Source organism: Pempheris klunzingeri, chromosome 24 (assembly GCF_042242105.1).
Source record: "Pempheris klunzingeri isolate RE-2024b chromosome 24, fPemKlu1.hap1, whole genome shotgun sequence".
NCBI lineage: Eukaryota > Metazoa > Chordata > Actinopteri > Acropomatiformes > Pempheridae > Pempheris > Pempheris klunzingeri.
Window position 1 is genome coordinate 6,737,002 of NC_092035.1, and position 15,098 is coordinate 6,752,099.

General features: G+C 44.1%; 1 protein-coding gene across 2 annotated transcripts; it reads right to left on the reverse strand.

Annotated features, from left to right (window-relative positions):
* Positions 1 to 232: 232 nt before the first annotated feature.
* Positions 233 to 10,810, reverse strand: dhrsx (dehydrogenase/reductase (SDR family) X-linked). Of its 2 annotated transcripts, XM_070855508.1 has the most exons (7): positions 10,701 to 10,810; positions 5,087 to 5,194; positions 4,512 to 4,580; positions 2,693 to 2,794; positions 2,395 to 2,602; positions 1,638 to 1,845; positions 233 to 1,092 (listed from the first exon to the last, which is right to left on the reverse strand). In XM_070855508.1, exons 1-7 carry the CDS (start codon positions 10,798 to 10,800, stop codon positions 919 to 921), a joined length of 969 nt encoding a protein of 322 aa, XP_070711609.1. In that variant the 5' UTR covers positions 10,801 to 10,810; the 3' UTR covers positions 233 to 918. The 2 variants fall into 2 exon arrangements, with proteins under 2 accessions (XP_070711609.1, XP_070711608.1); XM_070855507.1 differs by lacking the exons at positions 233 to 1,092; positions 1,638 to 1,845; positions 2,395 to 2,602; ... (1 more) ...; positions 4,512 to 4,580; positions 5,087 to 5,194 and adding an exon at positions 6,034 to 8,342 and having other exon boundaries at positions 10,701 to 10,793.
* Positions 10,811 to 15,098: the final 4,288 nt, after the last annotated feature.

Sequence of the window (15,098 nt, forward strand, 5' to 3'; positions counted from 1 at the left end):
GTTCAGAGGAAAAAGTGGCCTGTGTGTTTGAAGCAGCTCCTCGTGTAGTCAGGTTAGAGCGTCGCCCATGTGTTTGAGCTACGGCTGATGATGGGGTACAGGAGAGGGCTTCTCCTCATCTTTCACATTAGATTGGATAATAAGCAAAAGCTCCAATAACAGAAGAAACTAAATAATACACGTGAATCAAAACGGACATTCGAAGGCACTTTGTTTATTATGATTAGCATATTGAGTGTGAATGTTTTTTCCTTTCTGAAAGGTAGATGGAGCAGTCAACACAGAAGGCGGCAGAAGTCAGTTACCATGGTGATCCGCACTGTCCAATCTATAATCAATAATGTATACACTACATTTTCATTAACAAGCGGCTGGTTTTGTTCTCTTCGTGGTGTCTTTTCCTTAAAAGCCACAATCAAGAAACGATTAGTAAATAAAATAATCATGATTAGAACTCATTAAAATGTGTAAAATGTTCCAACTTTGCTTTTAGCAAACATTTTGGAATCAACTGAAGCCACAGCCATGAGTGTGGTGGTGGGGGGGGGGGGGTCCTTGTGACCTCATATTACATTAAGTGCTAATTGATTCAAATTCATGTAAGAGTACATTTTCATTAAATCATTCTGATTAAAGCACTGATTGTGTCCACTCACATTCTATCACAAGCATGAACACAAACAGACCTCAGGGGGCTCAAACAGGCACTCTGGCATTATTCTACACAAGAGAAACCAACTGGTGCGTTTGGCACATGGACAACTCCAGAGATGATGTTCAACGGTTGTTCAACTGTTGTTCACTGATGTTCACTGTTTCTATTGGTCGACGGGGCACTGTGACCTGCAACACAGATCGAGGGCTTAAATGTGTCAGCTGACGGCCTTGGGGGGGTCACAGCAGGGTCAGTGAGGCCTCCTAAAGGCCCACCAGCTCGCAGCTCTTCTTCCACAGCTTGGCTTGTAGCTCAGAGTCGTAGGAAGGCTCGGCGGACTGCTTCTTTTCGCCGTTGTACAGGTAACAGGCCCCCACCCCCTCCATCTCAGAGGCAGCGGCAGCATAGACGCTTATGGACGCCCCCTCTGCAGGAGTCTGACAGGGACAAGGATGAACAGAAGGTGTCAGGTCAGTGGTGCTTCTGCTCTCTGCTCCTAAACTTCTAACTCTGTCTTTGCTCCTTGAGGACAGTCAGAAGAGAAAAGACGCTGCTGGACTTCATATTCATGTCACTTCATCAGGCCTTCAGCATTTACAGCTCATTTCATCTTGTAAAGCAGGACCTGCATTATTTCCTCACGTGTCAATGCAGCAGACCTGCACACACAAAACTGTCTTTGTCTGAATGAAGCTACTATTAGATGATACAGATACAACTTTTTATTTTCTCTCTCCAATTTAGTTTTGAGAAGATTCCAAAGAAAACGGTCACATCATTATTATATTATTAGTTATGCTGGCACCTGGTTAAACTCCCTAATGCATAATGACACATGCTCAACATGACGTCTTAATCTAGTTCTGGTGTTTTGGGGAAAAAAGGTTGTGACAGTAACCAGTAAGGGGTCCCCACGCTGTGGACATAAACACATGCAGTCTGTGTTAACAGCTCATGTAAGGTCAGATGTGTGGATGTTTACCCGGAACAGTATCTTGGCCACCGGCTTCTTCATCGCCTGTGCGAGGGTCCACAGGTTGTCGTACAGCGCCGTGTCCACCATGCCGGGGTCCACGGCGTTCACGGTCACCGGGAAGCCACCGGCTGTCAGCTGCTCCTGCAGGTAGTAGGTGAAGAGGACCAGAGCCAGTTTGCTTTGGGCGTAGGCACCGTGGGAACTGTAGTGCTTCCTGGAGGTAGGGGAGGGGGTGGGGGAGTGCAGACTCAGTCATGCTGCCATGAAAACGAGTGTTTTAAAACAGCATATTCATATTCACCCTCCTCTTCACTTCAAGCTTCCATCCATCTAAAGCAGCCTGTGTCCCTTGTTTCCACACACACACACACACACACTCCTTTCCTGAGATGAGACCATGCCAAGGATCAGATCTCCCTGCTGTGATCCCTGAGGTGGCCTCCTCTCTACGCCTCTTCATCGCTTCTGTGAGCCAAGACACACGCAGACTGACGAGAGTCTTCTTTCCCATTCTGAGCACTGTTATTGACGGCCAGCCATCCTACAGCTGCTGGCATCTTTCAGCCTGGCCCCGCTCCTATGTTTACCATAAATCAGTCTGTATAGCACCCCTGCACTGGCTGTGTTAATAAATCCAGCTTCTTGAGCTGTCCTCACTCTATGCTGTGATTGGCTTAGCTGTTTCAGTGTGATGAGCCCAGTGATGTGATTGGCTGAGAGTGCTGGAGACGAACAGAGGGCGGAGGCTCACTGTTCCTCTTACCTGCGGTTTAAGTCGTCCATGTCCATGATTCCTGCGTAGTGCGTAGCCGAGGACATGTTGACGATTCTGGAGCAGCAGCCCCGTCTTCCTGACCTCTTGAGCGTGTCCAGCAGCAGGTTGGTGAGCAGGAAGTGTCCGAGGTAGTTGAGAGCAAAGTGGAACTCGAAGCCGTCCTCCGTCTGTCTCTCAGGAACCAGCATGGTTCCAGCTGGCGACAAGAGAGGTTTGTAACGTGCCTTTTCACAATGTAATGCTGCTACCGCTTTTGGCGGCTTCAGAGGAAATCAAAGCAGCCTACCGTTGTTGATGAGGACGTGCAGGGGCAGACCTCTGTCTCTGAAGGTCTCTGCAAAGTGTCGCACTGATTTCAGTGACGTCAGGTCCACGAAGACAAACTCAGCTGTTAACAGAGAGCCAGACAGAACAGAAGAGAACAGAGAGCCCACTTCACTCACACATCACAGTAACTGTCTGTGCAGACTGCGTTTAGCTAGTAGCATGCAGTATGAAACTGTTTAGTGGATTTATTTTGCAGTCTGCTTCAGGTTTAGCTGTTTTTGGAGAGTGGCATGCTTGGACCTCTCCTCAGGCCTGTCATGCAGGTATTATTGGCCTGTGCTGGCCAGAGGATAGATCACAAAGTTTATGAAAATAATGCAAGCCTAATGCATATTAGAAAACTAATTGTAAATATATGTAATAAATACTGTAATGTATATTACAATTATTAGAATACACCAATATTAATTACTAAAACAAGTACTGGTGCAGAAAAACAAGTAACCATGTGGCTTTTCAATCATTCCAAACTACAGCGGAGGTCTGAGCTCTTAGCATTAGCATCCATCACATTAATAATTCTCACTCAGGTTATGTAAAACCTGTCAGATTAAAAAAAAGGCACTGAAATAACATTATTTGAATATGATACAACAACACACCCAATCAGTGAGCAGCAACAGCTTCACTAACTGACCGCGGACACACACATTTCACGATTTCTAACAATAATAATGATAAAAGTGAGGATCAGGAAAATGAAAGAGACTGTGTGGCGTTTTCGTTACTCATCCTAAGTTGACACGGTAGAGGCAGACTGGCTTTGGGCTGCTATAGTAGGAGGTTTCTATTATCCATTGTTAGGATAAAAACACTGATAAGTGCAGCTTTAAGGCTACTGAGGGAGAATGTTAGTTTGCAGTGAGTGTGGCCTCTGATTACAGCTGACTGTTCTCTGGAAGCCCTCAGAGGCCTGTTGTTCCTGAGACTGAGCACTGCTCACACAGCTCCTTCACCAATAAGCCCCCCAGTGCAGCTCTCCATGCGGTACACGGACTGACATTCCTCACAATGCCCATGAAAGGAAGTGAATCAATATGCCTCCTTAGAGCTGACTAACCCACTGGTGTAATTAGTTGCCCCCCCTCAGGAGGGCTCTCTGTGGGATGTATCAGGTATTCTCCCCCTGAAGAGAAGAACCTTCACGAAGTATTTCTGTTTTATGGCACGTCCCTCGTCTGCATTGGGGTGGAAATATCATATTTGAGCTTGAAGGCTGGGAGTCGTGTGGAGGAGCTGCACTTTACACTCCACTACATTTATAGTGACAGCTCCCACAGCTACTGGTGACTGTCAGAGTATTTACAGAACATGTCACTTTCTACACCAATGTCTGTTCTCTAGATTACAGCAGTCGGTATGAAAAGAAGCTTCACCTCGATGCTTCCATGTGAATACATGAGGACCCAGCAGGACATGACAGTACAGTGACAGGCCGCTCTGCTGCCTACAGACCACATTCACCTCTAATGTTTTCAGTGGGACAAAATGTCAAATATATTGAAAATTAACTTCACATTTAGATAATGTAGTAAATTTCCATTAAATTAGAAAGTGATGTGTTGGAGCTTTTCTACTTTGTGGTATTATCTCTTAGGCCACAAGTGCCAATTACAAAATAAAGGCACATTGCCATACTGTTACTGACGGGAGTGATCATTTCAGATGTTGTTTCTTTGGTTTCTACTTTGAGCACCACTTCATAGTTTAAACCAGAGAACTTAGAAAAGCTTTTGTTTTAGCTAAACGGTCCGATATGACCGATCAGACAGACATACCTTTCCCCTTGCCGCCTTCTTCACGAATCCTCCTGGCAGCCGTGGCGCCCTCTTCTCTCTCGTTCCCAGCTGGAGGTGATGGAGATCAGAGAAGCTTGGTGGGCAGGTGTCCAGCAGATATCCACTTCAACTCAGTCAACTCAATCCCACTGACTCTACAAGACTGGCTACAGCTCATGTCTCTCCTGTTTACAGCCCTAATCATTCCTCTATCGTGAAATAAACAGCCAATCCAAGCTTCATTTTGGTCATCGTTTGGACTCCTGAACAAAACTCTGAAATCAGACCTGTCATCACAAGGCCTCTGCCTACTGTGCCCACTGGCCTGTGGTGTCATTCAATGTGAGATCATTAGCTCAGTCAGTCATTTCAGTTTATTCTGGATTTTTCTATGCAACAAAGGGCCATTCTCTACTGTATGCTGTTCAGGAGTCTTTCGATAATACCTGGATTTTACACTGTTAAGGTGCACAGTCGTGTCTTCTTTGGTCAGCATTTGCTTCATTTATTCATAGTACAGACAAACACAAATATATAATCTGGCTAAAAGGTGCATAAATTGGACAGTAGCCTACCTATGATAACATGCATTCCCAGGCTTGCCAGGTGTCTTGCTGTCTCAAAACCCATTCCTCTGGTACCCCCAGTCACAATGGCCACCCTTCCATTTTGCTTGGGTAAGACTGTGCAGGAGGAGAGAGGGGACCAATGAGAACATCATGCAATCCTTCATTTCCAGCTTTTTTGGAATCAGCATCGATGTGATTGGATTTTTCTCTGTAAACAACAGGTAGCAGCAGTTAAAGTAGTAGTTACATCACAGCCGGGTCACTGAGTCGGGCTGGTCCAGGTCCTGACCTTACAGAGTTACCTTTCCTGCTGCCATAAAGCCACAGAATAGTCAAACAAATGTGGACTGTCACCTGACTGACAGGAGGATCAACTATGTGGACGACATTAGGGCAGTTAGACTAGAATCTATTGATGGTACTGAATCTCTTCCCTCTGTGAAAGGCGCGTAACTGCGATTGTATTTCTAAATGTGCATCAATGTCACAATAAAAACAGAACGTTTGAACATCAAGCACTAAGGCAAATGTTGGAAACAATATCTTTACTTTCATAGAGTTCTTGTACATCACAATTTACACCAACTGTGTCAGTGTTCTGCAGAGCAAATGCTGCATTATCTGTATACAACAGGCATTTACACAATACAGCCTAAACAAGACGGAGGAAGTCATATCACAGAGCCTGACAAAAACAAACCAGGAGGTGGAAAAGATCTTAGCAGATGTTTCACTATACACAGTATTACTACTCTTTAATCACTACAGCTCTTTCATTTTGGATGACTGATTGGTTTGATCCAGTAAAAAAATAATAGGGTTGGCTCTGCTTTTTACTTCAGTTTCTGTAAAATTATTTACTACTTTTTTTTACAACTTTTTTATCCTACACAAATGTGAGAAAATCATTAAGCTAAAACAGTTGTTTCTTTCTGTGACTGAAATAAGACGACTAATTACAATCTAATTTGTGCGCATTAAGCATAGAGCCAGGTTGTGGTTAGCCTAGCATTAAGACTGGAAACAGTCTAAAAACACCTAAGTCACACAGTGATGATGTTGGCAGGTAAATCATATTCATTACCTTGATGTGTTAGCAATGCATTACTTCCTCAGTGAGCATAAACTTTGACCGACTAATGGACTTGCAGTTCCACACAATCATTCCAGGGGTTGACCCAGACTACAGTTTCCTTCCCAAGCGTTGTCCAAATCATCATCACAGGGTTCGGGCTCATAGTAGCTTCGTGAGTTCTCGTACAAAAACACCTGCTGATCTACTAAAGCTGGAGCTATACGGTTCCTTTTCCCACACAGAACAGTCCCTGAGGAGCTGAACAGCCTGTGACAGGGAACACTCATGGCAGGAACACACCAGTACTTCTGGAGCACCTTGGGGAGGGTGGGGAACAGGGGTGCATGACTCGACCACCACAGTAAAGGGTCTTCATTCAGTCCTAGGACTCTCTGAGATTTGTAATTGCTCAGCTCCTCTACCACCTGTGCCTGCAGCTCCTCCTGACTCTGGTCTGCATCAGACTGGCAAAATATGGCAGCCAAAGGGTTGTCTTGGGCTACACTGCTGGCTGAAGAGACTCTTAGAGGTGTCTGCTTTTTACTGGGTGGCTCATCAGATACCAAAGAAAAATCATCTAGGCATGGTCGCTCCGCAATCTGCTTCTCAAGAATTGCTTTTGCCTCCTCAATGATGTTATTCTCAACTTTGGAGCGTTCTTGAGTGGACAGGAAAGGCAACTTCTTGTATCGAGGATCCAGGAAGGTAGCAATGTTGAGGAATGATGAAATTTCTTGTGATATTTGTGAATTCTGTGAATAAGTGCTTGATAGGACCTTTAAGATGACCTCTTTAGTCATGCTGATCTCTTTGAGGTCCCTTTCCTTGACTTTGAGGGTGGAGTTCAACAGCATATGTAGCACAGGTCTAACCATGCTAATGGTTGGGTACCTGCAAGATGTTATCATGTTAGCCACAACTTTAAAAGGCTGGAGGACTTCAATCAAGCCCCCCAACAAAGCCCAGTCAGGGTCATCAAAGGTGAAATGATGACTGCTGGAGCCCTCCCCAAGTGTTGCAGTTACAGCAACCTGCTGCTCTTTCAGTCTTTGTAACATTGCCAGTGTGGCCAACCAAGACCTACCCCTGTCTGTGACGAGTGCACACTGAGCAAGGCCATGCTGCTTCTGTTTTTCCCTCAGGAGATACATTGCTGTTTCTCTGAAATGATCGACAATTTTGCGGCAACATCCCAAAAAGTTGTCAACTTGTGGCAACTGGAAAGCTTCATCCATTGCACGATTGAAAGTATGCCCTAAGCAAGGCATTCCCACTGATAGTTCAAGGAGTGAGCACGCTTTGACAATGTCGACTGAACCATTTGTGGTGGCACCGCTGACTTTGTGAGTTATCCCCCATTCAACAAATGTTTCATACATGGCTCTGGTGATGTTCTCGGCTGTGTTATCCTCTTGCACTTCAAAGGTTTTAAGGCACTTGTTGGTCATAGAGAAGCCAGTTGTACTGTTGTAATTAACTGAATGCATAGAGAGTGAAATGTATGTTCTATTCTGGGTTTGGCTTTGCCAAAGGTCTGTAGTAACGCCACAGTTCACAACCCCAGCAAGCTCACTGAAGACCATGTCTCGGGTACGACAATACATCTGAGGAAGCATTTTAACTGCCAGTTCGCTTTTGCTTGGTGGAGAGTATCCAGGATTAACAGTACTCAGTAAGGTCTTGAAAGTTGGTTCTTCAACGACAGATACAGGGTACAACCCCTCACAGATGAAGTTGATCACTGCAGCAGTCAGATCACTGTGTCGCCTATTTTCATAGTCTAAGCTCTGCCTTAAGTTTGTGTCCTGGGATGGCTGCTGAACATGTATACCCGAGGGCTCAGTCTTTATCCTGGAGAACGCTGTGGCGAATGCCTCACGCATCTGGTCTGTGTTGCTCTTCACAAACTCACTGAACTCTACAGGGTGATTCTTTTCAAGGTGGTATGACAAATTGGAGGTGTTTCCAGAGTAAGCAATTTGACTCATACACACTCGACAGTATATACGTTTCCAATGCAATATGCAGCCATCAGCATCTGTGTCAAAGCCAAAGTATTTCCAGACTTTGCTTTTTGCCCGTGGGTGTGCGACCAGATTGAGGCCAGAGCATGATGGTCCTGAACTTTTACCCTCCATTGGTGCCTTCAGTAAGCAATCCACTTGGATGCCTTCACCTATTGAGTACCTAACAAGAATAATGAAATAAACATTTGAGGATGTTGATGAAAACATTATAGCCATTTGTGAAGATAAATTGAGATGGGATTTTGAAATCTTTCACCAATGTTGACATTTACACATGAAACCCGATTACTGTACAAAGTAAAGTCAATAAGTAAGTTAAAGTACAAGTTATCTTCTGTTGGCTGCATGGTTTCCATAAAAACATGCCAAAAGTCCTTAATATTAAGATTTTGAAAGGTAGAAAACATTGCTGCTCTGGCCTCTATGGGTTAAAAATGTATAAGTCTCTCAAACCTCTGACTAAACCATTGACACTGTTTCTGTGGTGGCACGTAATTTTAACAAATTATATCATTTTAACAAATTATGTGCCACCACTACAGAATATGGTTTTAAGAAGTCATGGCCATACCACATTTCTGTGAGATCAAGTTGCTTTGGACACAGCCAGGCTAGATGTTTTCCTTTGCTTTCAGTTTTTGCGCTGAGCTAAGCTTAACAGCTGCTGGCTGTAGCTTCATATCAAATGCACAGATATGAGCGGTTACAGTCTTCTCATCTCACTCTCGACCAGAGAGCAAAAAGGCACATTTCCCCAAACCGTTTGACTGTTCATTTATTATGAGGTGATTTGACAAAGTCTATCATCCATCCAGACGCAGAAAAAAAACACAGTAAATACCATAATTTCACACCTTACTAACTTAATATAAATTTTGTCCCAAACTACAAAAGACAAGGACCCAGGCTGCAAAACAAGTTCGGTTTCAAACCCCCCAAATAAAGCAGTCAGGCTGTCTCTTTGTCATGGTGTGGAATATCCCATGTACTTTAAATAGCAGGAGTTTCCCACCCACCATCTGTTCAATAGCCTGCATTCTTTGACAGATTTTGAGAGTGTTTGGACACAGACACAGTCAGCTCTTTGTCTCAAAGCATAACGCATTAGTGATTTCCCCGTGCACAGTCGCAGGCATTAACAAGAGGTTTTCTTTGGTTTATGGCTTTAAACGCTTGACCTGCTCAGACCGCTATCTCTCAGTGGGAGTGTGCACGAGGAGCATCACAGTGAGATGGATCTTTTTACAAGCAGGTTTTCTATGCCTTCATTGTTTTCCTTTTTTGACCAAATCCTTTGAACGCAGGATCAACAGATTAGTCAGTTCCACGACTTGAAATCCCATCACATGGTTTTAAATCAAACAACAACAAGCCTCTGGAGGAAGTGAGGGAACTTTATCAAACGACCAGCTCCAAGGCTGATGCTGAAATCTCCAGACTTGCTTGGCTTTTTAAGAGGCAGGTTTAGATTATCTATAATTCGATTCAATTTCAGTCAACAATGAACAACAACACTGTAGACCACTCTCCTATTAGTAATGGCTCATTTGACTATTTAACCTGTGGAGGTGTTGATAACCATTTTCTGAATGCTGGCTTTAATATTTGCAGAGTGTATGTGCAGCCACCCTGTAAGTTACTTAAGCAGTCATGTGAAGACGTGTGCCGAGTTTTAGTTTGACACTTAACTACTTACAGAGCGCTTACAGACCTGCAAGAAAAACATCAGTAAAAACTCACATTCATGAACTAACGGGTCGAGACCCTGAGATCCTCTCCATCGTTGAAACAGAAAGCATGTCTACATAACCAGCGTCTTGAGCCAGGCATCAATTCAGCATCATAATGCATCAGCTTTAAGAAAAATAAAATAAGACTAGTAATAACAGCTTTAGTCACATATAAAGAAGCTGCTCTCATGTCACAGTTTGATGAACTAGGGCTTGCACAGGAAGACTAAGACATTTTTACCCTCACTGAGTTTGGGAATAGACCATAAGGATCAGATAGAGAATGGGTTTCTGCTCACTGTGTTTGAGAAAGTGTGACAAAAGTCATCATGGTGATTGATTTCAGATCCTACGAATAAAAATAGCATTATTCTAGCTGCTAGATACAATATTATACACGCTTGGCTCTCTGTGTTAACAGCAAATGTTTCAGTGTTCCTGGGAGCCCCTGACTGCAGCACTTAAATTGTCACCGCAGCTGGCTAAACAGAGTACTGACACCAAACTCCGTTGACAATATCACCAATTTAACATTGCTTTCCAAATTATTCTTATTTTTCAGTTTGGTTCAAAACGTTTTTTGGTGTAAGCCGAATTGAGCAGAGGTCATTTTTATCTTAAAATCTTGACTAAGGTTCCATCAACGATGTTAATGTGTCGATACATTAGATAATATTTTTGTAAACTATCACATTTCTAACGGAGTTCGGCATGCAAAGCACGTACAGTGGAGACAGTGAAATGGCTCCACAGCAGCACATCATTTGGGGAACAGAAGTTCATCTGACCTGGTAGCGTGAACGACCTGTTGAACGTCTGATACAGAAGAACCTTAATGCCGCACAGGTAGAGCCTGAGGAGCGGCACCAGCACTGACAGCAGCCACATCCCTCTGGTGGCTTCCGGCGAACAGCTTCCGACTCTTCTGTGCTGCAGCTTAATGTGTCCGACTGGAAGCCCGCTGCAGTACTTTAGTACTGTCCGTAGTTCCGCCTCCAACAAAATTGCGTCATAAGATGCCACAAAGAGCAGAAGTGCACACTGTGGTGTAGTGGAGGCATAAGCTGTGTGAAATTCATTTCAGTAGACCTGCTGGAGGGGAAACTTCCTGGGGTTTTAATAGAGATTACAGCATTTTGTTGTTATGCTATGCAGCCTCGTGTCTTACCCCTGAAATAAATACTGCCACCAATAAAGACTACTCTTGTTTGAATTAGAGTTATAGTATGTATTACTCTACACTTTCCCAGAGCACCTGTAATGAATGAAAATACCAGAATCAGTGCAGAAAATAGCCCTCTTGTGTAAGTACCCCCTGAGGTTACAAAAGCCCAGACAAAAATCACACCACACAGACCGTGGCAGCTCTGCACACGGTGGCAGCATCATGTGTGCTCTGATAAGTCACAATTAGACAAAAGAAGTCATTTTACATGAGGCAGAAATGTAGCTCAGTTTTAATGCAAGCAACCAAACTCTCGTGGGCAATGTATGCTCCGTCTCTGTGCTCCCCTAATGGGATTTGCACTAGCTGTGGTCACAGATTTGTCCTAAGGAATGACAAGGAGTCTGGTTGTGCTGCCTGACTGAATGATATGGAGCAACTGATCTGGATCATCAATATCCACAGGCCAGATGAGCCGGAGTGTGGTGAAGGCTTTATGCTGCAGAGGTGCATCATGTATTGATATTTATCCTGGCTCACTGGCCAAGGGCCTCATTCAGCTGCCAGGGTTCAGAATATGAACTGCCTTTGTAGTCTAATCAGGAAATCTGTGTAAAAGCACTGTGGACATGATCATCAGAAAAGTCCATTCTAAATATCCCCAGTGCCAACTGTCCCTCTCTATCTGGTTGGATTAAATCTAGTTTATTAGTTTACCAGACAGAATGACCCTGCTGGATTCATTGTCTTTGAACAATCTGTGTTTTTTGCTTCAATGTTACTGTTTGTGGATGTGCCAACCCTCCAGATCCTCCTCTGAGTTCTACTTTCACTGCCCCCTCCCACCCGTCCTCCTGACTCTACACTTCAGCAGCAAAATTACTCCACGTCTTACCAAGCGTGCAGGAAAACTGTGAAATGCATTTTCTGAGGGAAGATCCTCAAACCACTCTGCTTTGGGCTCTGATGGATAATCTTTTGGGCGTGGATGCTGGCAGTAAGATGATCAACACACCTCATTCATCACTGACGTGATTAGTGATGCGGCTTTCCATTGAGAAATGCGTTAAAGATGTGCATTAGGCTGCTGAACTTATAACACTAAATTCTTGTGAGTTGCAGAGTGATGACCCTGCTTTCACTGGTGTGGGGAGTGGAGTTGTTTTCTGCATTTGAGACCATATCGGCTTGGATATGTAGGACCACCAGCTGAAATGAGAACATCCGCCAGGGAGGAATAATCTGTGATGCTCAAGATCAGCTCACGCCATCTGTGGCTGCATGAAAGGAAGCATTCAGAGGCTGACTTCCTGACAGGGGAATGTAGAAAGACCACGAGGGCTGATGATATGAATCTGTTTTTGGACATTTGTCAGTCTGGCAAATACTTTGGTCCAGAGCAACATATCACATCAGCTATGAAGCCAGGTCCTGATGATCAGAGTCGCCAGAGGATGATTGTGACCTTTCCTGCGGTCAGTAGAACAACACTGTCCACTACCACACGGACATGGACAACTTGCTCCTGAAGCAGCTTCAGTGTGTGAATGAGTATGAAAGAACAGTCTCCTCCAAATTATATTTCCTCCTGTATGAATGATGTGTGAATGAGGATGTGATGTAATAATAACTAGAAGATAAAGTTAATGTAAAGATATAATAAATTAAGAACAAACAGTGAAAAAGAGAAAACGAGTGGAGGAACATTGATAAATAGTTACTCCTACAGGACACAAGGGGTGCTGTCTACTCAAAAATGCAAAACACCTGAACCCAAACTTCTACCTGCTCTGTGGAATGACCTCCCTAAAAAGAATTGATTACATTTTGTTTATGATGAACACATCTATAGAGTTATTGCTAAACTTTCCTGGCTGGTTGTGTCACTACGCTGCCACGTTTCTCAGGTCGAGGAAATGACCAGTGTGGCCAACTCCTCAGTGAGGAAAGCAGCTATAATTACAACAATTTTTGTATAGACTGTTTTAACTTAACATTAACAACCGATAACGACCAAAAAGAGACAATAGAAAAAACTGTCCATGGCAATGAGAGAAAATGATGGCAACCAGTCTGGCCCTAATTCAGGTTCACTGTTTGGTTGTTTCAGACCCCCCCCACAAACACATGCTGTGCTGGCTCACAGAAAGAGCAGGTCATCTTCACTTTGGTCAAGGCTTTCTACGGCAGGTTCATCAACTGAGGGAGCTGACTTAAATGAGGAAGCAGCTGATGTGCCACAAAGCTGCAAAACATTATCAGGCAGCTTGTGCTCATAGCAAGCCACAGCAGACAACTTCAGACCAAACCTGACATACAGGATGGAGTTCAGGGTCTGAAGTGCTCAGCCACAATAAACCACTGATTTATTAATACTTCCCAGAGCTTTTGGTCTTTAAGCCAATTTAAGAGAATGAAGTTTCATTAGAGCAAAACTCCACTTTGTTGGGCCGGAAACAAACTGTCCCTTAACTGCACCAAGTGATGATTTTTGCCTCAAAGGGTGCAGCAGAGTGGACACACCTGAGCTCCAGGTGACACCGCAGGGAGCAACTTCACTGCTGTCTGATCTGGTCCTGAAGAACATCCTGTTACAAACAGGCTACATGCTAATGCTACATGCTAACACTAGCCAGCATGTTAGCCACTGATTAGCCACAAGGTGAAACTGATCAGTGATTATTGACCCTGCAGTCCAGTCATTAGCAGCAAACTCACCGCAGACACTCTTACTAATTAAACAGGACTTTAAATTAACGTGACACTGAGTCTGAGCTTTAACTCTCCTGCTGCTGCAGAGTGTCTGTGTTCACTGGTCTTCTTTCTCCCTCTGAAGCAGCTGCAGGATCCATGAGGAACTTCTGGAGGTTCTAGTGCAAACACAGAGAACATCAGAACCATCAGCCACAATGAAACCACCAACATACCCAAAAATCACAGAGAAACTGTTGTGCCCTTATTAGCATATATATATTAGCATATATCCTCCTCAAGCAGCAGTAAAATGTAGCAGTAACATGCTAGCTAGCATTAGCTAATTAGCTAACAACTGACTACTGATTTGTTTGTGATTGTTCGGTCATTCAGCCTCAGACTGACCTCATTAACCAAAGCCAACTCCGCGTCTCCATGATGTTTTCCTCCTCTGGCCCTCCAAAGACTTTATGAAGCAGAAGTGTCTGATTCTTTGTAGCTGAAAGAGAAGAGCCGACCGGCATTGAGACAGCGGCATCTTCAGACTTTTATTGTGATGGGCCACCATGCGGCCAATCACATGCGAGAACAGAGAAGGATCATACCATTATGTGAAAGTAGGAAGGGAGACGCTCTGAAGACAGCTTGTAGTGGTACGGTCCAGGTACAGAGCCACAGAGGTCCCGGATGCCTGATCCAGCAAGCCCTTTTTGTATTCCACGCCATTTGCAAGACCCATTAAATATGTAATTTTTTACCACGACTGATGCGTGTGCAAAGTTTCATGAGTTTTTGTGTATGTTTAGTCCCTCAAACTTGCAATTTATTTCGTATGCATTTCCTTACATTTCAATAGGGTCCTCACACCGCTGGGTGCTTCGGCCCTAATGACTAGAAATAATTAGTGAGTCATTCTCTCTTTTGTAATGACTGTGTGTTTTTAACTAATCTGTTTTTGTCTTGTCCCTTAAGACCAGTTTTCACAATCAGTGTTTTGTAAGGGCCACACCCTGCAGCTCTATAAGGTGGAGCAGCTCACAGGACGGCTGCATCGACCCCTCAGAGAGCCACATCTGCTGAGACAACATGAAGTCTGCTCTGAGTCTGGTGCTTCTACTGCTGCTCACTGGATCAGTGACTGCCAGAGGTAAGATGACTAGTTAACTCTTTATCACAAGCTGCTTGTCCTGATCACTGTATGGATCACTGAGAGCCTGCATCCACTAAATGTTCCTTTATTTCACTTTTGACAAAACAATGTTTCCTCAAAGTCCTTGTAGTAGCCTTTCTGGAGCTTTCAGTCACATGGCACGATCTTCAAAGCAGA